At 40.3% G+C, this 25,254-nt stretch overlaps 1 protein-coding gene across 2 annotated transcripts in view; it reads right to left on the reverse strand.

Annotated features, from left to right (window-relative positions):
• Slit2 (slit guidance ligand 2) overlaps positions 1–21,235 on the reverse strand; it is a 313,542-nt gene extending 292,307 nt beyond the window's left edge. For both annotated transcript variants that reach the window (XM_090343777.1, XM_090343776.1), the window contains exons 1-4: positions 21,015–21,235; positions 18,347–18,418; positions 17,177–17,248; positions 5,471–5,542 (exon numbers count right to left, since the gene is read on the reverse strand). In XM_090343777.1, the coding sequence (XP_090199903.1) occupies positions 5,471–5,542; positions 17,177–17,248; positions 18,347–18,418; positions 21,015–21,193 (395 nt within the window). In that variant the 5' untranslated portion in view covers positions 21,194–21,235. The remainder of the gene's footprint in view (positions 1–5,470; positions 5,543–17,176; positions 17,249–18,346; positions 18,419–21,014) is intronic.
• Between the last annotated feature and the right edge of the window lie 4,019 nt (positions 21,236–25,254).

Below are 25,254 nucleotides of genomic sequence, written 5' to 3' on the forward strand. Positions count from 1 at the left end.
GAAATACTTCAAAGTTAAGCTGCGTGCTGGTGGCTCACACCTGTGATCCTACTCAGGAGGTTGAGATCTGAGGATCACAGTTCAAGTCCAGACCTGGCACAAAAGTCCATGAGACTCTTATCTCCATTAACCACCAGAAAACCAGATGTGCCTCAAGTGGTAGAGTGACAGCCTTGAGATAAAGAGCTCAGGGCAGTGTCCAGTCTCAGAGTTCAAGCCCCACAAGCAATTTTTTTTTTAAATCTACTATTTGGGGCTAGGAATTTGCCTTAGTGGTAGAGCGCTTCCCTAGCATGCAAGAAGACCCTGGTTCAATTCCTAGGTATCACATACACAGAAAAGGCTGGACATGGTGCTGTGGCTCAAGTGGCAGACCACTAGCCTTGAGAAGGCCCAAGGACAGTGCTCAGGCCACAGGGCTCAAGCCACAGGGCTGGCAAAAAAAATCTATCTGAAATACTTCAAAGTTTAGAAAACCTAAGAGAGTCACCTATTTTATTAATCAACATAACAATTCAATTTACCTTCTCTATTATTCATAACGCCTTCCCAAACTTACTATTTGCTCATTCAAGTGGCAAATCCTGAGCCCAACAGAGATGTAAGTCAATACATCAAATATTTATTGGGTATTTCCAAAAGTCAAACCCCATACTAGCACCTGGGGACATTTAAAAAAATGTTTTTCTACTACATTGCTATGTATAATCATAAAAATAATACAGGGGGTCACAGTGGCTCACGCCTGTAATCCTAGCTACTCAAGAGGCTGAGATCTGAGGATCAATGTTCAAAATCAGCCTGGGTACAAAAGGACTTGAGACTCTTATCTCTAATTTACCCCTAGAAAATGGGAAGTAGGGCTTGGCTCAAGAGTAGGGCAGTAGCTGAAGAGCTCAGGGACACTGCCCAGGCTGAGTTCAAGCCCCATGATCCACAAAAAAAAAAAGTATAATTGCCAATTATGGTAGTAGCTTTATCTGAATGACAAGATAATGAATGATATGCATGTTTCTATTTATTTGAGCATTCAAATAGTTTTGAGCATTGCTCTAAAACTACTTTAATGAGAAACAAAAATTAAGCTCCCACAGAAGTGGGTAAGGGAAAATAAACATAGCTTAGTTGTTTGTCATGATAGAGAAACATTGTTTTTAAACCAAAACAGAAATTAAGGGACTGGGAGTTTGGCCTAGTGGCAAGAGTGCTTGCCTAGCATGTACGAAGACCAGCATTCGATTCCCTGGTATCAAACACATAGAAAAAGCCAGAAGTGTTGCTGTGGCTCAAGTTGTAGAGCTCTAGCCTTGAGAAAGCCAAAGGACAGTGCTCAGGCCCTGAGTTCAAGCCCCAGGACTGGCCAAAAAAAACCCAGAAATTAAATTTATTGCTTTAAAAAGTCCCAATTACTGCTACAGTTTCCGGAGGATAGAATTTGAGATTTCTGATAGCAAATGAATGGTCATATGCGCATTCTGTTTAAGTGGCAAATTCTTACTCGCCTCAAGTAAGCATTAAATTAGTTTTAGGCTTTACTCACCACTGTACAGAAAACAAGATAACTCAGTAGTTTAAAATTCACAGGGAATGATAAATATCACTTCTTAACCAAAAATAAAACTTTTTGCTCAAAGCAGTATGCCACCTGGACATACGTTGTTAATTTGGAGTGGGGGGTTGGTTTTGTTTGGTAGATACACGTAAAAATATTGTTTTGTAAAACATTGTGGATAGTCAAGTTTATATTAGAACTCTGAGTAAATATAGTAATAATCAAGGAAATAAACTAAAAACCACAAACCAAATATTTATAACCAAATGCCTAACCACGGTATTATCAATGAAATTCCTCTCTAATGTGTCGAGACTGGCAGTTGCAAGCTCGGAATTGGAAACTGTGAATCACATTATCATAAGCCATCTTCAAAGTTGTATTTATCTAAAAGATTTATATATCCTAATCATCAATGTTGACCAATCATAGCCAACCATTTCAAAATGTATCACCATCTCTATTGCAGTTAAATAGCTCCATACTGTTCTGAAAATAATTTTCTTCACTCTTAGACTGATCACACAAAATGCATCTTTGGTTTGGGGAAAGAATTAAAAAAAGGTGGATGATCTCTTCCTCTACAAGGTATACATAGAAAAAAACTATGTGCTGTCTCTTTTAACCTTCCACCTATTACCCTTTAACTTTTAATGTTCCACCTATCAGCCTTTAAAGTTTTACTTTCCCTTTACTTACACTTTTCATCTATCAACAAGTGCTTGTAATTTTATTACACTGTCCTGTAGTTTACACAGAGTTGGTATTATTTTACACAGTTCTGTTAATGGACTGGATAAATGGCAATGGTATTTAAACTAGTCTCCTGCTCCAACAAACACAGCTGCAACTGTACTACTATTTCTGAGCAAACATCTTGACCTGAACATGCAATGCTCTCTCAACTCCTCCAAAGAGAAATTGGAGCAGACAGCAAAGGGAAAGAATATTTGGCCGCTAGCAGCAATCAACCGTGTCGAATCATAATGCATATATAGTATACCCGCTTTTCTTTTATATTACATTTAGGTTCTGCAAAAAGTATGTGTGAGTCTCCTGGAATCTCATTTTCAGCCAACAGTCAAATGGTGATTATTCCTTACAAAAGCTCAAAGAAAATCTGTGTGATGTCCAATTCATCAGAATAGCTTTCATCTAAGCAAACAATGTTAAAAGTCAAATACCAGGCTATGATCTATAGATGAAACTGGAAAACGTTTTACTTGGTGATGTATTAGGAAAACTACATTAAGTTAAAAGATACTGTAAAAAAAAAGCAAATTTAGATATTGATTCGCATTATACAATAGTTTCTAATGAAAATAAATTCTAATTTTTTGTGAGTTCTAGAAACATATGGCTATCCTATATTATGAATTTGAGCAAATATGGTGCATGTATACGTAACATGTGTGCATGTGTGTGCTTGTGTGTATGTCCAAATGCATGCACACGAGCACTGGTACTTGGGCCTGTATTCAAGGCCTAATGATCTGGTATTCTTCTCTGAGGCTGGTGCTCTCCTAGACCACACCTCCACTTCAAGCTTTTTGCTGGACCCATGTCTCAAAGACTTTTCTATCCAAACTGACTGAATGTGAATCCTGAAATCTCAGCAGACTGAGTATCTAGGATTATAGGGTGTAAGCCAGCAGTGCCTAGCTAAGATCATTAATACGTACATGCAACAACCAAATATTGTCTTCTCCATTATTTGTCAAAAATTCGGCATCATTTGCTCTGCCAATTAAATCTGGCTTGCACAAGACTCATTTCTGAAGCACACTTTTCCAATGTAATTTTGGGTACATTTTCAAATTTACTATATTTGTTTTAGACGTGTTACTAAATACATGTACGTGTGTGTGTGTATGCGTGTCTCCTTGCTCTTCATAATTGCATTAGCTTGATAGTCAGATTTACATACTTTCGTCCCTTTGCTTATTAAAGACTCTCAATATGTGCTCTTTAATTTAATTACCAGTCATCAGCACTAAGAAGTTGTCACATGGAGCTTCTAAGGATTCCTCTCAAAAGAAATACCATGATTCACAATTAACCTACATCTACTTCAAGTAAGGGTATAGTAACTCAACTCAGAAGAAAGATTCTGACTTCAGGATGCAGGGAGAAGTTACACAGCCAAAGACTATACTGATGGTTGAATAACAAGGAGGGGACCTTTGTCAATCTTAAGCAGACTTTTATGGGTTCTGTTAAACTCATTTTTGACTTCTGAAACAGTTCCAAGTCTCTTCCATAGAAGTTTCAAAAACTTACAAAATCAAAACAAATGTGAGAAAAATCTCCTGGTCCACCACATGATATTTTTAAAGATGGTAAAAATGTCATGCTACTTTGCTATTGGGGGAATTTGGCAAATTCATTGCAGTATCTTAAAAATCCTGGGGCAATTTATCCATGTAATTCTAGAGTAAACACTCAATATTCTTGTTTCTCCAAGATACCATAGATGTTACATCAGACATTTCCTCTTGAGCTTAAAAACTTCAATTACAGTTAACAATCTGTTCTAATTCATATTTGCAGTGCATTACAAACATACTGCCATGTGTGTTTTATAGGCACACTGCTAGTAATTCTTTTAACACTTCTATGTCTAGAATTCACCATTTGAAGTCCTCCCCATCACCAGTAACTAAAGTAGAAAGTGAATATTATTTAAAACAAGACAATGGCATTCTGGGAAATATTAAGAACAAACTAAGTTTCAACTGATATATGAGCAGACAATGTGGATAGCAGTCTGCAACCATGATCAAAAACAGATCTTAGAGTATGCTTTTTAAAAAGAGGGATGTGTGTGTTTGCATACATAGGTACGTGTATATATATATATATATATACATATATATACATAAGATATATATACGCTATCGGGAAGCAAGAGAAGAAAATGTGGTTGTAGTAAGGATATGTGTGGAAGAGAGGTCCTCCTACTTCTAGAGTGAAATTAGAGGCTACAAAGACTTGGCCTCAAAGTCATATTTGGAGATAAAGCAATTGGCTCTCATTCTCTGCAAATACAATCATATGGGACTTCTCAAACATCCAGGTGGGAACCACTCTGAACAATTTATATATTCCCGCAGTTATTTTCCCCCACAACATAGAAGAACATCAATATAGTCATGGCTACTTATCTTCTCCTAACACTTCATAGCTTAACTCTCCTCTCTACAAAGTCATTCAAAGGCTGAACATCACATTTTAAAAGCTTTAGAAAATACTTTTTCACTAGAACACATTAGGTCATTGAGCAAGCATTTCAAGAAGGAAAAATCTGTTTCCACCTCATACTTATAATCTGCACCTTTACAGAACAACTTCCTTGAACAGTCTATGACGTATTTGATAGGAAAACCTTTGCTTCTATTCAGTTCTATGTATGGCACAGGCCAGAATTCTGACATTGAAAGAAACACTTAAGAGGGAATTTACAGCACTCTTTACCTTATAATAATATTTTTGCAGTAATAAATACTATTCCTCAAGTAAAGAAGCAGTACAAAAAAAATGCTGATAGTAAGAGCCCCCAACTTTACAAGAAAACATCCACAGCTTCCTCTTAGGAGGAAGCATAGTAGAAACTTCAATCAAAAGGCTCCAATAGGAAATAAGCAAATTTCCCCAATACCATGTAACGAAAAAAAAATTTAAAGGATGACACAAACAAAATAACACATATGTGAGCCAGGAAATATTAAACCAAATAAAGCCATGTTGGAACCACACAAAAGCAATCATAAATTAACTTCAGAAAATGAAAACACAAATGTTTAATCCCATAATCTATTAGTCGATAAATTCAAGGAAAACTCAAGGAAACAGACACAATACATCTAATAAAACACAAGGTACTCCCCAAAGCAACAATAACTATTTGTGTCTACTTACAGTCTGTATAGCTTCGAAGTCCCAAGAAACAACAACTCAGGAAACAGCTGAAGGTGATTTCTGTTTAAACGCCTTTCGAGAAAACAAAAACAAAGCTCATGTTACACAGAAAATATGTACCCAGGAGTTTGTGATGTAGTAGTGTCAAGCCTCATCTTGTATTTCAAGAAAGAATAAAATGACATTCAAGAAAATTCAAGCATTACTAATCCAAAGTTGGTTACACCTTTTGTTATATGAATCTTTCATGCAATTTTCCATTATGCTTAGACAGATGATGATTATGGGGCCTGAACACTTAAACACAAATCCCTTGCAATGGCAGTCCACCAGAATATGCAAACCAATGAAAGGTGACATCACTCAGACTCCAGTCTGTCAGACAGTTTCAACAGACAGCAGAAAAATTCTACCGTAAGTGGTGTTTTAAAATAATTCACAGACTGTCTAAAGTGGTTTAGATTTTTGGCCAAGAAGTTTAGAGAAATGGAAATTTCAATTTTCTTACCTTTTTATTTAACTGGAAAAGTGGTTACTAAAAGAATAAGCATGTGACAGCATCATCTGGCCCATCAGTGAAGCCAGAAGAAAACAATCCGACATGAAGACTCATTCCATAGTTTTTTCATATGTTACCCAATTTAAGGTTTGGAGTTCCAGCCAACAGTGGTACAGCACATTATTTAAGGAATACTTAAAAGTGTTTAGCTGATAATGGTATGTTTTAAGTATTTTAAACAAGAATGTGATTACTGCTGAACGCTAGTAGCTCACATCTGTAATCATAGCTTCTCTGGAAGCCAAGATCAGAGGATCCCAGTTTAAGACCAGTTTCCAGGATCAAATCCTTGAGATTGTTATCCCCAATTAACCAGTAGAAATCTGGAAGTGGAGAAATGTGATTCAAATGGTAGAGCACCAGTTTTGAGTTTGATAAAGACAAGTAAAAGCATGGTGTTCTGAATTCAAGCCCCAGTACTGAGGCATAAAATTAGTTAATAAATAAAAGTAATAAGAATAAAAATAATTTTATTGCAACTCTAGTTTACCATAAGCCCTGATTCTCTGTTACCAAGTTCTTTTGGGCTAAGCATACCTACAAATAAAATAATCAATACTATGTCTGATGTATTAGTACTCTGACTCTGTTGTAAGTGTACAATTTAAGAGTAAATTAAAAATAACTGCCTGGGACTGGGAGTTTGGCCTAGTGGTTAAAGTGCTTGCCTAGCATGCATGAAGACCTGGGTTCGATTCCTCGGTACCACATATAGAAAAAAGCCGGAAGTAGTGCTGAGGCTCAAGTGGTAGAGCTCTAGCCTTGAGAAAGTCCAAGGACAGTGCTCAGGCCCTGAGCTTAAGCCCAGGACTGGCAAAAAAAAATAACTGCCTATCACTTCACTTTTCCAAAATTTAAATAAAACATTGAGTAGCTAGCCTGAACACACACAAATACACTGGAGTTTCATAAGCTGTTTCATTTCAGAGGTGAAAAAGAAGGTATCATTTATGACAACTTCACACTGAAAACTCTAGCTGTGTATCCTAAGTCTTAAAGATCCATGTTAAAAGGGCACAGAGAGAAGATATACCAATACTGCTCATAAGGGAGAATCAGAATGACATTTCCTTAGTTTCCTGAGAGCAACAATGAGAACAGAGATCACAATTCCTAGGAAAGTAGGTAATAAAGTTCATAGACTTAGATGTATACAGAAACAGGGAGCTCTGCTTTGACAAACTCTTTACTCCTGACCTTACACATTCAGCAAAAGTTCAGCAGTTCCCCTCCTGATCATTTCACCTGTAACCCTAGCTACTCAAAAGACTGAGCTCTGAGGATCATGGTTCAAAGCCATGCTAGGCAGAAAAGTCCCCATGGGGCTGTTATCTCCAATTAACCACAAAAAAGGGTGGCTCAAAGAGCACTAGCCATGAGCAAAAGAGCTCAAAAACAGTGCCTAGACTGGAATTCAAGCCCCATGACCTACAAAAAATTAAAATGAAAATAAAAAATAAAAGGAAAGGAAAATTAAAATAAAAATGAAAAGTAAAGAGCCGAGTTTTAAATGTAAAGCTAGAGCAATGTGATTCAAAACTTTTCTATTCCAAGATGCCATGAGACTAAACAGTAACCATGAATTTCAGGTAAATTTATACTTTTTTCCTCCTTTATCTCATTATGGGTTTGAACTCAGGGCCTCACACTTAGCTTTTTCATTCAAGTACTACATAAGCCAGAGCTCCACTTCCAAGTTCATATTTGTAAAGAATTAGTAACCCACAGAAATTCTCTCAGCCCTTAATAAAATATACACTAATAAGGAAAAGTACTCAAAGATAAATAGGAGGCAAAGAGGCTGATACTTTAAAACTCATTCAGGTTTAAAGTGAAACCAAAACTATTTTTTCTCTTACATATGATTCTGAGGAGGCAGTATTTCTAAAAGCTACTATTTTCCAATTTTAATAAAATATAGCTTACTTCTGACTATGTACTATTTGTCTCTCAGAAAAAGCATAACTGATTACAAATTATCACAATGGTGGTCATCAGAAGTTTTGTAGGCTCTCTGCCACTTGAAAGAATATTGTCCAAAGAGCTCATCTATCATGATTTCTAAAGTGGCAGAGATAAGCGCTCTTAATCATATCTCAAACATCTGATGAACAAACACAAATCAGATTTTCCATCTACAATAAACATGCTCCTTCAAACCACAGTGCCTGCAGTTGCAGCTTTTAGAGTGCTCTCCCTTCCTGCCAAATGGTACTTTCTTATGTTCTCTGTGTGAAACTCCCCAGTTCCCCTCAGTCCAGTTAGTATCTGTCCCCTTGATAAGAGTCTCTTACACAATATTCTATTAACTCATGTCCTGGTCTCTTTCCCATGAGGCATTGAGCTTTTCAAGTCTGAGGTCCATATCTTTCTGCTTCCTTCTCCTTCTCCAGTACTTCATTAGGCTTTGCACTGTATCAAAAGACAAAGACCTGGTCTGTTCTCATTCTACATTTCCCGTCTCCCCTGGCACTTAGTACATTCTTAGGAAATGTTGAATGAGAACTAATGGCTCTCTGCATTTTTATTCCATTCAGACAGGGCAAAGCATATGCATTCTGTATCAGGACCACTTTTCTCTGTCATGCTAAATGATGCACCTGTATTAATCTTGATCCCTACCATCTAATCTGCCTCCAGGTTCCCTAAATTAGTCACCTCCTATCCTGTCCAGCCACCTCCTCATTCACAGCTTCCTCTACTCACAGGTTCTCTGCATCACCCAGAAGCTGGGAGGAACTCAATGTGCTTAAACAATGGACAGCTGCTATTCGCTTTCTTGTCAATATGTCTTATTTTCCATTCCTTCATATGCTTTAAGAAAGTTATTTCAGATTGGATAGCAGTAATATCTTTCTCTGGATAATTATTATCATCTTTTTCATAGTTCTGGAGTTTCTTAGGGAAGACCTAAAGAACCACGGTGCACATACAAAAGCAGTGTAAGTTTGCCTTTGCTTTCCTTAAGGAAGAGGGTAAGTATATTTTTAGCTATATTCTCTCTCCCAACATACTTGCAAAACTCAAACTATTTATTATTTATACTCACTACCTTATGTATGTAGCTGTAACCCCTCTGTATATCACTCTGACAATAAAATTAAATTTAAAGAGTATTATAAAATGACTGAGAATTAAGCTATCATGTACAAAAGCACATGTGCATGTATTAACATGTTCCACTGAAAGCAGAGCTGGGGCTCCATGTGGCCTGACTCCAGAACCTATCCTCTGAATCCCCCTTCTCAAATTAACGCAATCGAATTTTCCTAAGTAATCATGCAAAGCAATGTAAGGCTGGAAGACATAGTTGTATATAATCTACCTCGTAACACACTAAACACAAAACACTGCTTTTTAAAGTTTGAAAAACTAGCACTTTATATTCAGTTCATTATTCTAAACATATTTTAAATCAGAGGAAATGGAAAATACACTTAAAATACATTTCTCTTATATGTAGACCAAGCATGGTGCATTTCCATTAGGAGCCATTAAGACAAGGTAGTGTCACAGAAAAATTGGACAGAGAAGTTCATAAGAAGCTTAATACTTACACAAAAGTATGTAAGTATGTTTTAGCTCTATTCCATTTTCTCTTCAAATAGTCCTAAGGTAAAATGAACATAATACTTTAAGGTGAAAACAAAACTCTTTCAAACTTTTTCCCTTTGTTATTTTATTTTATTTTTATTGTTGGGATAATGTATGGAGGGGTTACAGTTACATTCATCAGGTAGTAGGTGCATTTCACATTTCTGAGAAAAGAGTATTATAAAATGACAAGGAATTAAATCTTGAATGAATATTTTTAAAATGTAGCCCTACTTTAAAGACTATAAAATGCAAAACAATTACATAATACTAGAGAAAGTGTAATCTCACATCTACTATCACAGAAAAAGTACTAGTGAATTAAATACTTTCATAATAAATCTCTAATTTAAATGCACTGACATTAAAATGTGATGGTCCAAAGACTAGAAAACTACATGCACTGAGTTAAGGATATTGCCCTGATGAAAGTCAATGAGAATTAGCATCATTGAACAGGCTACATAAGTCAATTGAGCAGGGATGCTCAATTGTGTCTAAGGAGATACCAGCGATTCAGTGATATCAACTCTGAAACTAGAACTCTGAAAATTCTCTGGACAGTACATCAGGGTTTCAGGAAAGCCTGTGATTGATATATTTCTCAAGTATGTTTTTTCTTAAAGGAAAGGTGAAAAGAGATCTCAACAACCGATCTGTATTGTCAGCTATTTTTGAGTGTGACTTCCAAAGAAGTAATTTATCTGTGTACACAAAACACCACAGACAACTGAAATGCTGATTCTTAGCAATCTCAATTTGAGCATTATTGACAAGCTTTGTTCTAAACTATCTGCCAGCCAGATGTTCCTGGGAATTTTCTCCTTTGGTCGAGATTGCAATCTGCTTTTTTTTTTTTTTTTTAAAGAAAACCCTCACCTCAATTCAATTAGTACTTTTGACCTTCCATCTAACGAAAAATGCAAAATGAATACAATTTTACAAAGGAAAGTCAAAGATACATTGTTTACATTTACATGTTAATGTACTGATGTATTTTAGAATCATATATGGGCTATAATAAGTATTCAATCAATGTTGGCTTCATATTTTCTTTTTTTGTGTGTGGGCCTGAACTTGGCTTGGGCACTGTCCCTGAGCTCTTCAGCTCAAGGCTTCCACACTACCTCTGGGCCTGGACAGTGTCCCTGAGCTCCTTAGCTCAAGGCTGCTGCCTTACCTTTGAGTTAAGCCCTAATTTTCATTTTCTAGAGGTTAATTAGAGATAGGAGTCTCAGGTCCTTTTGTGCCTAGAGTTGGCTTTGAACCTTATTCCTCAGATCTCAGTCTCCTGAGTAGCTAGGATTACAGGCATGAGCCACTGCACACAGCTTGGCTTGATAATTTCTAGGAAACTTTCTCAAATAGTAATGATCAAGGACAGAATGAATTAGATCCTTTTGTGGCTGCCTTTCAGTAAAATTTCTATTTATCTTCTAAAATCTTGTTCCAACATTTCAGAGGAAATATTTTAGCATCTTATATTAAACTAAAGTTTAAATATTCCATAGTTATCAATTGAGCTTATCTTACAGGAGGTTTGTATTTTCAGTAATCAACGACAATTTTGTTCCGTGTATTTCATGTTGGAGAAGTCAACACTGACTAGTAAAAGTGTTGCTCTCCCAGTTAGACTGTTTCCCGATCAATATCTCTTTACATGTTCAGGGAAGAGAAAAGAAATACATTGAGATAAAAGTTGAAGCACAGTTGGTATTCCCTTTTAGTGAAATCATGCTATGTCCTAAGAAAAATCCAAAAGTAATTGCAAATACACATGCATAAATTTACTACCCACATTCTTTAGTAAAATAATTCCCAAAGTCAACTCTTCCGAAATATGAAAGGTGTGGTGATGTACAGATTGTAATTTTTCATGTAATATCTTCAAAGCTTTTTGTGGAGTATGTACAATTACCTTACTTGAGTTTTGTGCTATATGAGAGTGCCTTACAGATGAGAAAGCAGGTTTTGAATATGAAGCAGTATCATAACAGGCTACAGGAGAAATGGCACTACCAATTTTCTACAGTCTCTCCTACCTCATTTTTTTCCAGTTTGAAAAGTGTGTGTGTGTGTGTGTTGTGTGTGTGTGTGTGTGTGTGTGCGCGCGCGCGCGTGTGTGCGCGCATGTGCGCACAAAAAGCATGATTCACAGTACAACTGACAAGTATTTGTCTGGCATTCCAAGGACCAGAAGGGTCCAGCACAGAATATTACAAGGAACCTAAAATCAACCAGCACTCTACTCTATAGCCAGAACCTTAAAAAAGCGACACATAGCCCACCCCAGAGCTGCCCACCTATCTATTCACAGTGGACAAAAGCTGAAAAAACTTGGTAAACTTAATCTTAAAGAGATCTCCCAAGTTGAGTAACATCAAATTAGCCCTAGAATGACAACCCTTTCATTATGAAAGCATTCTCACCAATATTCCTTATAATCCAGCAGATACTAAATTATTTCAAGAAAAAAGAAGGATGGTCCTTTCGAAGTCTGTAAGGAGAGGGGTCTCACTGTAATGTGGTGAGATGTGGTTTAGAAAGCATAATTCAAGCAGAAAGGTATGCAGAAGCAATAAAAGACAGACTTCAATGTGAAATATTTGACATTCGCTCCTTCCACAAAGACATTGCAACAGTGTAAACTCAACTACTCATTTTAGGGGAAGGATAAAGGACACGGCATCCGGCAAACACTGCCACAAAGGATGAACCCAAAACAGATGTGGGAAAAATAAACAGCCTCTCTGCCTCACAGTTTAGAACATGGTCCACAATGAGTAAATAGGTCTTCTCAACACCATTTGACTTCAAGAGCCCCCCCCCACACCCCAGAAAAAAAGCACACTGCAAAAGGAACTCTGGAAAGGAAGGGATACTCCATACTTGTTACAGGACACTTATTTTACAGCTTTCCAAGATGCCCATCAAGACATGTAACTTAAAGTAGGCCATACCGCTTAGAAAGGCATGAGAATAATTGGCATTTAATGAATAACACATCATTTCTATCATTCTTATACAATGTGCATATGCAAGTTGTTGAAATGTCATGTGCTTCTTTTTAATAAAAAGTTCTAAGGTATTGACTACAAGGTTAAAATTTAGTACAGAGATGCCAGAGGATATTGTTTTGAGATGGGCTTGCCTTCTTTCTCCAAGTAGATTTTCAGTTATTTTGCTTTATGATAAGTAAATATATGTGATATGTGTTGCCTGAAGAGGACCAGTCAGAAGAGGGATTCTCTGCATACTCAGAGAACTCAAGATAAGAGTGTTTTTCCTTCAGACCCTTTGCACAGCATACACTTTCCAATGAATTCTTGTGTGGAAACTTCAGCCAAAACCCTAGTGTCAAGATCCCCAGCCTCACACTGTCACTTGCTTAAAAATGATCTGGTCAAGAAGACAAGAAAACCCCCACCACATTTCCAGGATTGAGAAAAAATGAGCCTTTAGGATATTCCTTCATGAGAATATAATGTTTATTTTCGAATAGAGGCTCTACTGTAAAGGAACTTAAGACTTTTCTAGAGTAAAACTCTGAGATTTTCTTTTTGTCAGTTTGGTGGAAATTTTAAAATATTTAAATGAACAGTAGACTTATTTTTCAGAATTCTTGCCTTTAATATGTTATAGTGGTATTTTCAGGACTCTCCTTTTCAAACAAACAAATGACTATTCAAAGACAAAGTACATAGGACAGGACAAAAAGGATATTTAGATATAGATATTGAAACTAAGAGAATATCAAGCAGTATTTGTCAGAAAGCATACATTTATTTATACATTATTGGTGGAAAAGGTAAATGTGCTTGCCTCTGTCACTTCTACAATTTCTTTAATAAAAAGTATAAGGAATTGTAAATCCACATGAACTCTAATATCCAAGATTTTTTCCATGGCAAGCTATGGGTTCTAACATAAGCTAGACATATATGTATTTCAGTTACAGTTTCAAAATAAAGAGAAAAACATCTTAAAAAGCAATGAAACTCTTGACTGATTCATAATCACAACTTTATGCAAAGTTGAAGTGATAACAGAATTTTATAACAGCCCACAGAATTTCTAGGTCTTAATGTTATTTTTGTTGACCATGTAGGACAAGATTACACCAGCTGAAAATATCTTTAAATAATAACTTTGCATGGAGAATAAATTCTGAATACATCCTAGTATTTCTGGAAGTATAAGGAAAGGTTCCCGATGTCTGATTCTTTGTTCTAGCTTATAGTTTTTGATTGAATTAGCTGGTCATTTAACTACCTTATATTTCCTTTGAAACCTGTGATTAAGCAATAGGAGGCATCCTGTTAATACGTTGTGCAAAAGACACATGCTCAAGACGTTTTACTTTTCCCCACACACAAACAAATTGTAAATGACAATAAAGATCATCACAGAAAACCTGCCAGTGCACATTTTAGGTCTGGGAATATAAGATCAAACTTCCACCACAGGAAGTCATGTATTTGAGCTGTTAAAGCATGACTAAAGCTTTCTTTCACATGGATGTATAAGCACATTCTGATAACGATCACATCATTAAGTCTGTTTTCTATAAACAGAAAGAAGGAGAGAGTAATGAAGGAGGCAGGGGGAAAAAACAAAAAGCCAAGAAAAGGAAAGGAAGACAGTAAGAGAGGAAAAGGAGGGAGGGAGGAAAGAAGGGAGGAAGATATAGCAAATAGGGAAGGAAGAATTTAAATATTTAGCATTCACCTTGACAGTCTAAATATTCTGAATCACGCCCATTCTTTGGAATGGAAAAGTACCTTCCTTTTGTAGCTATGATGCTTAGATTTACAAATAATGGCTTCCCAATTCCATGGTGACATTAAATTCAACTTAAAATGATTTTGTTTTTGAAAGACTTAAAGAGAAGATGATTTAGAGAAAAATTGTAGATCTTATCTACTATTTTCTTTTTTTCTCTAAATCAAGTTCAAACTTAACTGCTAAAAATAATAAAGAGATACTAGTGAAATACTTACAAAATACAAAGTGTAACTGTTTAAGTTATGTTAACTTAGAATAAAAATGCTAAATTTTCATTTCATTAATGCATTTAGCGTTTCTTCTTTACACAAGGAGAGAAAACTTACTATGAAAAACATTTAAACATTAATCTACTTTGCTATATCTTTTAATATTTTAGAGTTCAACTTACTTTTGTATATCTAAATAATTAAAAATCATGTAAATTTACACGATTTATAGTTAAAAGTTAATTAACCCCTTTTCTTCATCTCTCCTAGTTCCTTGCAGTTTTGTGAGGAATCATATCATTTTGGTGATGTTAAGAACATGGATTATACTAACCTGGTACATAACACAGGCTAACATAATTTGAAAAAGGAACCACAAGGTGGTTTTCTTTTCTTTTTCTTTTTGAAAATGAGTTAGCAAAGAAAATTTAAAATGGTTTGTTTCACAATTATGTGAATGGATTCCTCAGTACAACTGCTTCACCATTTTCACGTATTTTATTTTAAAAAATAAATATTTGAAAAGTGTATCCACAATGTTCCCAAGAAATGGTTTAGACTTGCAGAGTCCCCAGGAGATGAATTGGCTGTCAGATAACAATGTGCTTCCATCAGATGGATTTGGCAGTTGTAAACAAAAGGAATTTTCTCAGCTTTTCCTCACAAATATGAAATATTTGCTCTTGGCCAACAGCTGGGGTGATGTAAAGATGTCCTGCATATATATTAGTTTTCACTCAAAATTAGAAAACCTTCTGCTCTGAAACATCTGACTTCGCCTTAGAAGAACAGAAAATTGTTCTAAGATGAAGTGACATTCCCAGGGGAATTGGAAAAAAAGTCAAAGAACAGCACCTATTTACAACACTAATTTAATTTCATATCACATGGCATCTGGTTAATAATTTGTAGGAAAAGTTAATTTATTCAAGATGAAACTTCAAATGATACTCTGAAGTGACTGCAAAAAATAATAATAATGAGAAAGTGTATTTGATATGATTAGTCTTTTTTATGAGTGAGAAAGTATTTTCTTCTGATATTCCCAGAAAGATTAAAAACTATACTATAACCAAATTTTAAAAATACAGAAACATCAAGACATTTATGATTTAGAGGTTGTTTAAGAACCAAGAGACATTTACTAACTAGGAGTTAATTTTGACTAAACTGTAAATGCTGAAAGGATTATTTAAGCTTATCTATTCATTTAAAATCTATCAATGCCTAAAAACAATAGATGGTTTAAGAATATGAGTTACAAAGTACTGGCTATGCAGTAAAACACATAAAACAGTTCAAAGAAGAATTATTTCAGAGCACTTTCACATGCTCACATAGGTTATGAACTTATGAACTTTGTTATGAACTCAACCAAGTATTTCTTGTTTTTATTTATCCCCCAAATCCAACTAGGGATTTTAGATTTATTTTTAATTCCACAATTATATTCCCTATATTGCAATATTTGTAATGGTTAAAGTTTCATGCTATAATAGACATTTCTATGTTTTACTCAAAGAGATAAAAATATGACCTCATAAATTCACCTATTTGACAGAAAATAACAAGTGATTTCTCCCTTTCTACAACATTACATAGAAATAACTTCTGTCCCTGAGTTTACTGAATTGAATGTGTTAGGCCTAAAATGAACACATTTCTTTATTTAAAGTAAAGCTTTTATTTTGACCTTAAGTAACTATGAAAGCTGGCATGAAAACTTATTAAAATAGTTGTTGCAACTTAAAATAAGGCTTTAATAGTTCCCTAAAATTCAAACCAAACTTGAGTAATCAAGACATTGAACAAGATAATTCCAATTTCACATGGCAAAGTTTGCAGTTTTACTATTTCAAATAGATATTCTCTTCTACAGACATTAAACCTGTCCTTATGTAATCTGTAGCAATTCCTGCAATCTTTGCATGTGACAAAGGTTTAATTTGAAGTTTACAACATTTACATTTCTGGGAAGAATAAGAGTCCACATTACATGACCATACTTTGATAATACTGTTAATAATCTTTAATAATCATTAACATAATTCTCTAGCAGAAAATGCTTAGAAGTTTCTACAGAATGAAATTAAAACTATTGAAAATTGTTATGAACAATATTAACCACAAGTATCACATATCAAAATGCAAATCATAATCAGTAACAATTTTAAATACTTCTTCAAAGTCACTGACAACAAAATTGTTAATTAAAATGACAATAAGCTGAATACTATGCCATTATTGCAAAAATATTCCACCTTTCTTCCTTCATAAGCAAATGAGACTAATCAAATGAACACATAAGAATATCTTTCACCAAAAAAAAAATAGTGTCAAGAAAGTAAGAGTGTACTTTTGTACTTTATTATGATTCAGTACACTTTATCTAGAACCTCTACTTGTAAATTAATTGGAAAAAACTTACTCATCATCTTTTATTTTCTCTATATTTTTAGACATTAAGATGTATAGTTGAAGACATAATCTGCAAATTTAAGTGCCTTACATATTAAAATATAGTCATGTTGTCATAAGTTTGGAATTGAAAACACTTACAGTCTCTCCAGTTCCTTGAGATCCTGGAATGCTCCCCTTTCAATGGTGCTAATCTTGTTCTCCATAAGCTGACTGAAAGGCAAAATATAACATGCTTGTTAATGTTTTCATCAGAAAGTTTTCAGCTCAGCATCTGAAAACATGTAACCTCTTTGTCTTTTAAAATGTTGCTCTGAATCTCAATCTGATCCAATACCACACATAGTGATGATATATATGAGAACTCACATTCCCCACTATTTTTATAAGACAAACAATACTAACACAGTTCACAAGATTTTCCAGTTAAGCATCTGTACCTTTAAACTATAGTAAAAATGAACCGCATTTCATCATATTAAGTTGTGACAATTGCTTATGATTGCTAGTTTTCAACTAAGTTCTTCTTAATTAAGGGATCAGCATGAAGTAATTCACCTAACACACACCTAAATTCTGATTTACAAATACACATCAGCAACTGGAAGATTTCAAAGGGGCCAAAATAAGTTTTAAAAAGTGAGCACTGAATAGGGTTTAAGGTATGGGGTGATTGAAATATAAATTTTTAAAATGCTATGGAGGAAAACAATTTTATGTGATACTGATTTCCAAGTAATGGTTTATTTACAGCTAATTTAATGCTCCCACTAATTGAAGCTGTAACAACTTTTATTAGCTACAAAGGCATACCATCTAGGAAACTTAATTAACACCAATGTATTTATACATATATATTTCCCCAATTCTGCTGAAAGCCTTTTTGCTTGATTTTAATGGTAGAAATTATTTCTATGTGCACTCTGGAGAAAACAAGTCCGACTTGTTTTAACTCATTTCTACTACTCTTATAGTAAAATGCAGATGCACTTAAATTTGTCTAAGTAAATTTAAATCCTCAAATATCCATTGTCTCATATAGTTTACACCTATTGTGAAGGCGATTAATCTACATCTTTATATGAACAAAGCACAGCATAAAACAAACATACAGGACAACATCCTTTGGCACACATCCAATCATAAAAGCCCTACATTTTTACTAAAACTTTGGCAATAAAAAAAGAAAAAAAGACCTTTAAAATTTTAGTTCTTATGGCAACACTTGTAAAATCTGAGAAGACTAACAATCTACATATGCAGTCTTACAATCAAAGAAAATACTTTTAAGATACAGCAAGACACACTTACAGAACTCTGAGGTGCCTGAGACCAGTAAAATCTGTCTTCGTGATCCGAGTGATGTTATTTCCATTCAGATCTCTAAGAGACAACCAGAAAATGAAAGTACTATGTTATTCCTATTATGTTTTAATTCACATTTGATTAAAAGAAGTAGTTTAAACTAAGAACTTTCAAGACTCAAAATCAATTCTATTAATGATGTCACTTAGAAAGTAAACTGGAGAAAGAAAGGGGTCAACCTTTGAAAGAACACTGTATCAATGATTTAGTTTATACAATGTATTCTTGTGGGTATGTGAGAGAAAAAAAGGAAGTGTTGAACTTGTCAGGAAAAGTTAGCTTTGTGATGTGTGTGAATGTGTTTTCAACTTTATTTTGGTTTTTAAATTATCTTTAGTTGTACAAAGGAACTGCCAATTTTAACTCTTTTTTATAAGTGTGTGTCAGACCCCTAAGGAGTCTCTTTCCAGAAGTTAAAACTGAAGAAAGAATTTTTTAACATTTCAGACCACTAGGTAGCCAGGTGGCTGAACTTCCTAAAGCAATGTTAAAAACAAAAAAGTGCCAAGAATAGCACTGCACTTCACAGGCTTGCATTTAGAGGCAGTTATCTTCCAGCAACTTTGTTTGTTTGTGTGAAAACTAAACTCCTCATTTGCAACTCAGGGAGAAGCTGTGGTGTGATGGAGAAAGTGAACATTGTTAATGGAGGGTAGAACAGAGGCCTGAACAAATTTGCTCTGCCTTAACCATCACTTTCCCTATAGAAATCACAGCCCCCTCACTTTTTGGCATCTCAGATCAAGATCTAAACTTTCCTTGCTTCCAAAGTAAAACCAAGCCAACTGGAGTCTTTCTTTGGTGGAAATAAGTTCTTTCTTAATTCACTTTAAACACAGGATTTTAAGTTGTAGATTTAAAGTGTTTACTTTGCCGATAATAGAATTTTATAAGCCAGCTCTTAGTTTGCCTTAGGAGAGATGCTCTTTAATGCCTATTGTTTATCCAAAATGCAATTGCCATTTTCCCAGCTTCTTCCTTTAGGACACAATAGTGTTTAAACTTTAAAGGATACTGAAAAGCAGGAAAATGACAAGTGCCAAAAGTGAGTTCTGTATTGCTACTCTCATTTTTGCTGACCTACCTCCCCATCCTTGATGGCAAAACACTCATCAACTCAAGTTGTTAAAAAAAAAAAAAAAAGGAAAAGGAAAAAAAAGAGAAAAGAAAAAAGAACTATTGGAAACAACGTGAGTCCCCACTCCACACCTCAGATAAGCACGGATGGGTTCTCCCAGCCTAAGACCCTCTGGTAAGGTCCCTAACTTTTCTAGCACTGAGGGTTTGGAGGGGGAGGGGACAGGAGGCTGGAGTCAGGTCGCAAAGGAAGAGAAGGCCCACCAGATTTGGGCCGGATCAAGAACTGGGCGATTGAAGGCTCCGATGGCTTCAAGGGTGCAGCAACACGGCTTGAGGCAGGTCCTCTTAGCAACCCCACTCCCCTACACCTAAGGCAGAGGCCCAGACCCAGCTTCCCAGGGCTCGCTCTAGCCACCTAACCTAGCTGGCCGGGAGTGGGACGCGCCTGCAGGACCGGGGCACGACCCTGCGAGGCCAAGCGCGCCCGGGACGCTTTGGCGGGCGCCTGGCGGCGGCTGGACTTAGGCGACATTCACAAAGAGAGCGGCCTCCACGCTCCACTTCCCCCAACTGGAGGCGCGCCCGCCAGCAGCGCGTGGGCCGTCACTCCGGCTCGCCGCTTACTTCTTCATTAGAGCCTCGCGGAGACGGGGAGGCGGGGATGTCTGCGGGCAGCGGAGCGCGGAGACGCGAGGCCAGAGCCCAGCTCGGGCGGCCACGTGAAGGGGCGCACGACTGCATGGAAGGTGGACGGGGCGGGGGGGGGGGTGTAGGGCGGGAGGGTAACCGATGGAGGCACCGGGGTCGCCAAAGCACTCAGACCCCGCTTGGATGACTCATATTGAAGAAAGAATTCTCAACTTTGTTCCACGGACTGGGCACGGTGTTTGGACACGGCCACGGTGGCCCGCTCCAGGAGTCCTCTCAGACCCAATCCCACCCCTCCACATCCTGTAGAAATGAGCTGGACGGGGGCGTGGGGGGGGCACAGGACTGGCCACACACTGCCACCAGGCCAGCCGGTCCCTTCCCTGGGCAGTTTACTGAGTATCTTAGGGCTTCTCCAAGTCCACTCCCACCCCCTTTCGTCCCCAGGAGGGCGACACAAAGCCCGGCAGCGGAAGTGTGTCTCTGGAGAGCTCCCTCTCCCCCCCCCCCCGCCGCTATCCCTTCCGCATCTCCCACAGGTGACAAGGGCGGGGACTGAAACCTCCCGCAGAGAGACTGAAATCACAAAGTGGCCCCCTCTGACTGCGTCCCGCCAACAAAGTCCCGTCTCCCTACTTCTCACACACGAGCTCCCTCTCTCCTACCCAGCCATCCTGGAAGAAGCAGGGCGCTGGGGGGGGGGGACAAGAATCGAACCGAGGGACCCAGCGCAGCTGCCCGCGGACCCCGCCCCCCCCACAGTGCCCTCCAGTCCCTCGCGTTCCCAGGGATCCAGCCCAGGTGCGCATGCATGCAGGGTTCCGCCGGGATGGAACCCAGGCACGTCAGAAGAAGGGCGTGGAGGGGGGCTCGGGCCCGTACTCACAGTCTCTCGGTGTTGCGGGGGATATTCCTGGGCACACTGCGCAGTGCCAGTCCATGACAGTCCACGGTGCTACCGGAGCAGGAGCACTGCGCTGGACACGCCTGAGGTGCCACCTCGTTCAAGATCGCCAACACTAACCCCAGCGTCAGGGACAGCATCTGCCAGCCAACGCCAGGCATCTTCCCCCCGCCTCCCGGCTCGCAGGCGTTGGGGGGGGGATGGGGGGGTGCGGGGTGAGGGGGATGTCTCTTTAGTTCCCTGTTTCCAGAGAACCAAACAGTATCTGAAGGCCCTGCGCAGGGGACCAGCAGTCCAAAGTGCCCGAGGATGTGTGCGTCAAATAATACCGATCAGTAAAGCCCAATCCGCAGAGGCACGCTCCTGTCCTCCAGTCTCTTTCCTAGCAGAGCTGCAGCTCCTGTGGTCAACTTTAAGTCCCGGAAAAAAATCAAATCAAATCAAATCTCAATCGTCCTGGTCAAAGCGGCGATGAGGAGGATGCAGGGAGCGAGCGGTGGGGGAGGAAGGAGATGATCGGCTATCTCACAAGTAACCAACTTGGCGGCAAAGCAGCTGGTGTTCCAAATGCCCGGGAAGGTGTAGAGACTGCCTACGCGTTTGCCGGGGTGTAACAGAGCGTTCTTGCGATCCTCAGCGCCCCTGCTCCCAGCCTATGTGAGCAGGGGGGACGCAACCAGGCAGAAGAACCGGTGCTCGGTAGTAAGGATGGCCTTGATCAATCAAAGTGGGCTCCAAGAAGAGCGCAGCGCGCTGGGCAGCCGGGCAGGGCGCGCGGGGGCGCAGCGGCCGGGCGTTCGCTCTGGCCCGGGGGCGCGGGGCTCGGCTCGCTCCCGCAGCTTCTCCTTTTTCTGAGGATTCCTCCCCCCTCCTCCCCGCCGTCTCCTCCGTCTCCCGACAGCCAAGGATGCTTTGCAGACACACATGCACTTCGCCGGAGGAACGTCTCGGCAATCCCGCCTCCCCGCCCGGCGTCCTTGGTGACGCTTTGCACCAGGGCTGGCCCTGAGGTCACGCCGAAAGACAAAAGGGCAAATCCAACCGACCCCGGCAGCCGGGCCAGGAATATCCACCAAGTCCCAGTCTCCTCCCTCGAGGAAGTCCTAAGAGGCCAAGATGGGGAGCTGACCTCTTGCCAGGACTAAGTGGCAACTGGCGGCGGCGTGGGGAGGAGGGCGGCGGGCAGGACTGGGGGGCGGAGTGGCCGCCGGGCAGAGGGGACAGGCAGAGGCCCAGGTGGTGGGGTCCCCGAGGCGGCTTCCGCGGAGGCGTCCCGCGGGGCGACCGTGGGAACGGTGGGGTCCGCCACTCCAGGTGGAGCCCGGACTCCAGCCGAGCGGCCGCCGTGCGCGCGCGCGCGCCTGGGGTCAGCCCGGCTCGTCGCCCGGAGACACTGCAGCTCCGCGGCCGACACCTGACGGCCAAGGTAGGAGAAACCACAGCCAGCTGACGGCGGCGGGCGCGGCCTCCCCCCCTCCCCTCCTCAAAGTGCAGGAACTTTTCCCAGGCGTCGGAGCTCCTCTCCCGTCGCCGCCGCGGCCGGAGGTGGCGGCCAGACGCGGGGACGCCGCCCGCACGCCCGACTCGCCACGCTGCACCTGACTCGGCGGCGGCCTCGGTCCCGGGGAGCCCTGGCTTCCGAAGGCCCCCCTTCCCCTCTGCAGACGGTCCTCCGTGCCTCCAGCTCCGGGGAGGAAAAGAGCGGGCGGGCGGTCCGCGTCCTCCGAGTCCCCGGCAAGTGTCTGAACAATAGGACGAAGTCTCTCCGGGCCGGGTGGAAGGAAGGTGGGGTGTTGTTGTCACTGGAGTTGTTCGGTCGGGCGCGGAGCGCAGCCCCACGGCAACCCCAGCCCGCGCCTCCGGAGCCGGCCGCGGGCCCCCCAAGTGGCTCCCCACCACCACCACCCCTCTTTTTTTTTTCCCTCCTCAGGACTCGCGCTGCGTCTGGAAAGCCGGGCAGCTCCGGCCTGCGCCCGGGAGCCTGGACGCTCCCATCTCCCGCTGTCCTCGCCTCCGCCGCCGCCGCCTCCTTCTCTTCCTCCTTTCTCGCTCTCTGCTCTCTTTTTTAAACCACCATCTGCGGCCGCCACCGCCGCCGCCGCCGCCGCCGCCAACCCCCGCCGTCCAGGCGCTTCCCAAATAAATAACCTCAAGTCTGAAGTTGAACCGGAGCGGGGCTTTATATAGCCGCCGGAGCCCCGATCCGCTCCCCCACCCTCCTCCTCCACCTCCCCCTCCTCCTCTGGGCTCCGCCCCTCCAGGCGAGGCCGCGCCCCCGGCGGCGCGCAGGGTGCCTGCACCTCGCCCGCTGGGGAGAGGAGGTGAGGCCCTGGCGGAGGCGGCGTGGGGCGGAGCTCGCGCGCTCCCGGGCTCCCACGCTCCCCAGCAAAGTTTGGTGGAGGCAGGAAAGGCTTCCCGGAGGGATGGGGGTGGGGGAGGGGAGGGCCGAGTCCCCCAGCTTCTGATCTCCCTCTTCTTATCCGCCCCGCCCACCTACTTCCAGGGTGACCTGGCCTGGGGCGGCGGGGGTGTAGGTGTAGGGGGGTAGAATGGGGAGAGGATGGGTCCGAACGCGGATCCTCAATCCAGCAGGGCCGCGGGGTGTAGCTGCTGCAGTGGTTGTTGCCTGGAGATCGAGAGGGGCCGGCGCTGGGTGCCCCGCCCGAGAAGATGGAGAGATTGTGATTTTTAAATTACACACACACACACATTTATATATATATATATTAATATCAACGAAATAGATCTGCCTCTGCGCGCCCGCGCGCACACACACACACACACACACACACACACACACACACGTGTGTTTGGAGGGAGCTTAAAAGTTCAGTCTTTGCAAGTTGGAAATCAGTGTTTTCCATCCTTCCTGCCGGCCTTTCCACCTCTCCTAGCCACCCCTTCTGTTAACCCTTCCTTTGTAGTCCATTAATTAACAGCACTGAGCTCAATTCAAGACCTGGAGATCCAGTAGGCTCACAAAACTCTGAGGGTTTCAATGTGTGTGATTTTACTCTCCTAGGAAGTAAAGGAGGAGGGGGGGAAAAATCCCTAGCAACGCAAATTGTACCAGAAGGTTTCCTTTATTTCAGGGCAGTTCTGAATATTTTTTTTCCCCTACTGTTTGGAAAGAGAATTTCTTTCTTTCTTTTTTCTTTTTTCCCCTCGTCTCTGTAGTGTGTTGAGAGTCTGGCAGCAGCCACCACTCTCCCACTCTTGCAGCAAAAAAAAAAAAAAAAAAAGAAAAAAAAGAAAAGAAAGAAAAAAAAATCCAGTGTCACTATAGGTTTGAAATGACATTTAAATGACGCAGCTTCTCCCTTGAATTTAAAGGGGATCATGTGCTTCTTTTCCCTTCCTCTCCTTTCACCTCTAAAAGACTTTCACAAGAATTCCTACAAGCCCCTAGCCTAATGCCAGCTTTGAATTGTTTGTGGTATTATCTGTGGCTCCCTTGAAAGTAAGAAGACCTTTCCGATTTCTTTTTTCATATTTTTAGTATCTGAAAGCATGCAGAATGCATTGTAGCTGCCCTGATCGTTAAGGAAAAGGTATAGTCACCCTGAAATCTTTCCAATATCCTCATTAGCTTCCCCCCACCCATTTAAATTTTCCACAATGTCCTATCATATTTCATGCGCTGGGAAACTTAAATTTCTTTTGAGGACATTTCCAAAGGCAGGATGTCAACTCAAAAATACAATTTGAACCCTTAGGATTACTCTTGTTAATGTCATTGATTTATATTCCTCTATTCATTTTAGAGCTCCAAAACTTTAATATTTATTAACCTATATGTCCTTCTAGACTTCAGCTTAAAGGTCTCTTATGTAACTTCTAGAAAGAGAAAGAAGGAGCTGTAGGCACATTTTCACACAGAGCAAGAAACTGTTCTGGGAAAAGAATTCTTCCCAGCCATGAATTTTTTTTGTAAAGTATGTCATTAAGAGATGTTCATGGATAACTTTCATTTATTTAATGTCCTGCTGTTAATGATAGGATGGCAACAAGATGGATTTGTGTTCAACTTCCTATCATGATCACTCACTTGTATGAATTTGAGTTGCAGGACTGTTTTCTGCATTCCGAACGTCCATAAGTAATGCTGTTGGTATGGATACAGGAATGAGATTCCAAGAACATGAGTTCAAGTTTGATTCTCTGTCTAGCTTGCTTTCCATTCTGTAGAGAATCAAGAGGAAGATGAAAATATTACTGATAA

Source organism: Megascapheus bottae, chromosome 13 (assembly GCF_031878675.1).
Source record: "Megascapheus bottae isolate mThoBot1 chromosome 13, mThoBot2.hap1, whole genome shotgun sequence".
NCBI lineage: Eukaryota > Metazoa > Chordata > Mammalia > Rodentia > Geomyidae > Megascapheus > Megascapheus bottae.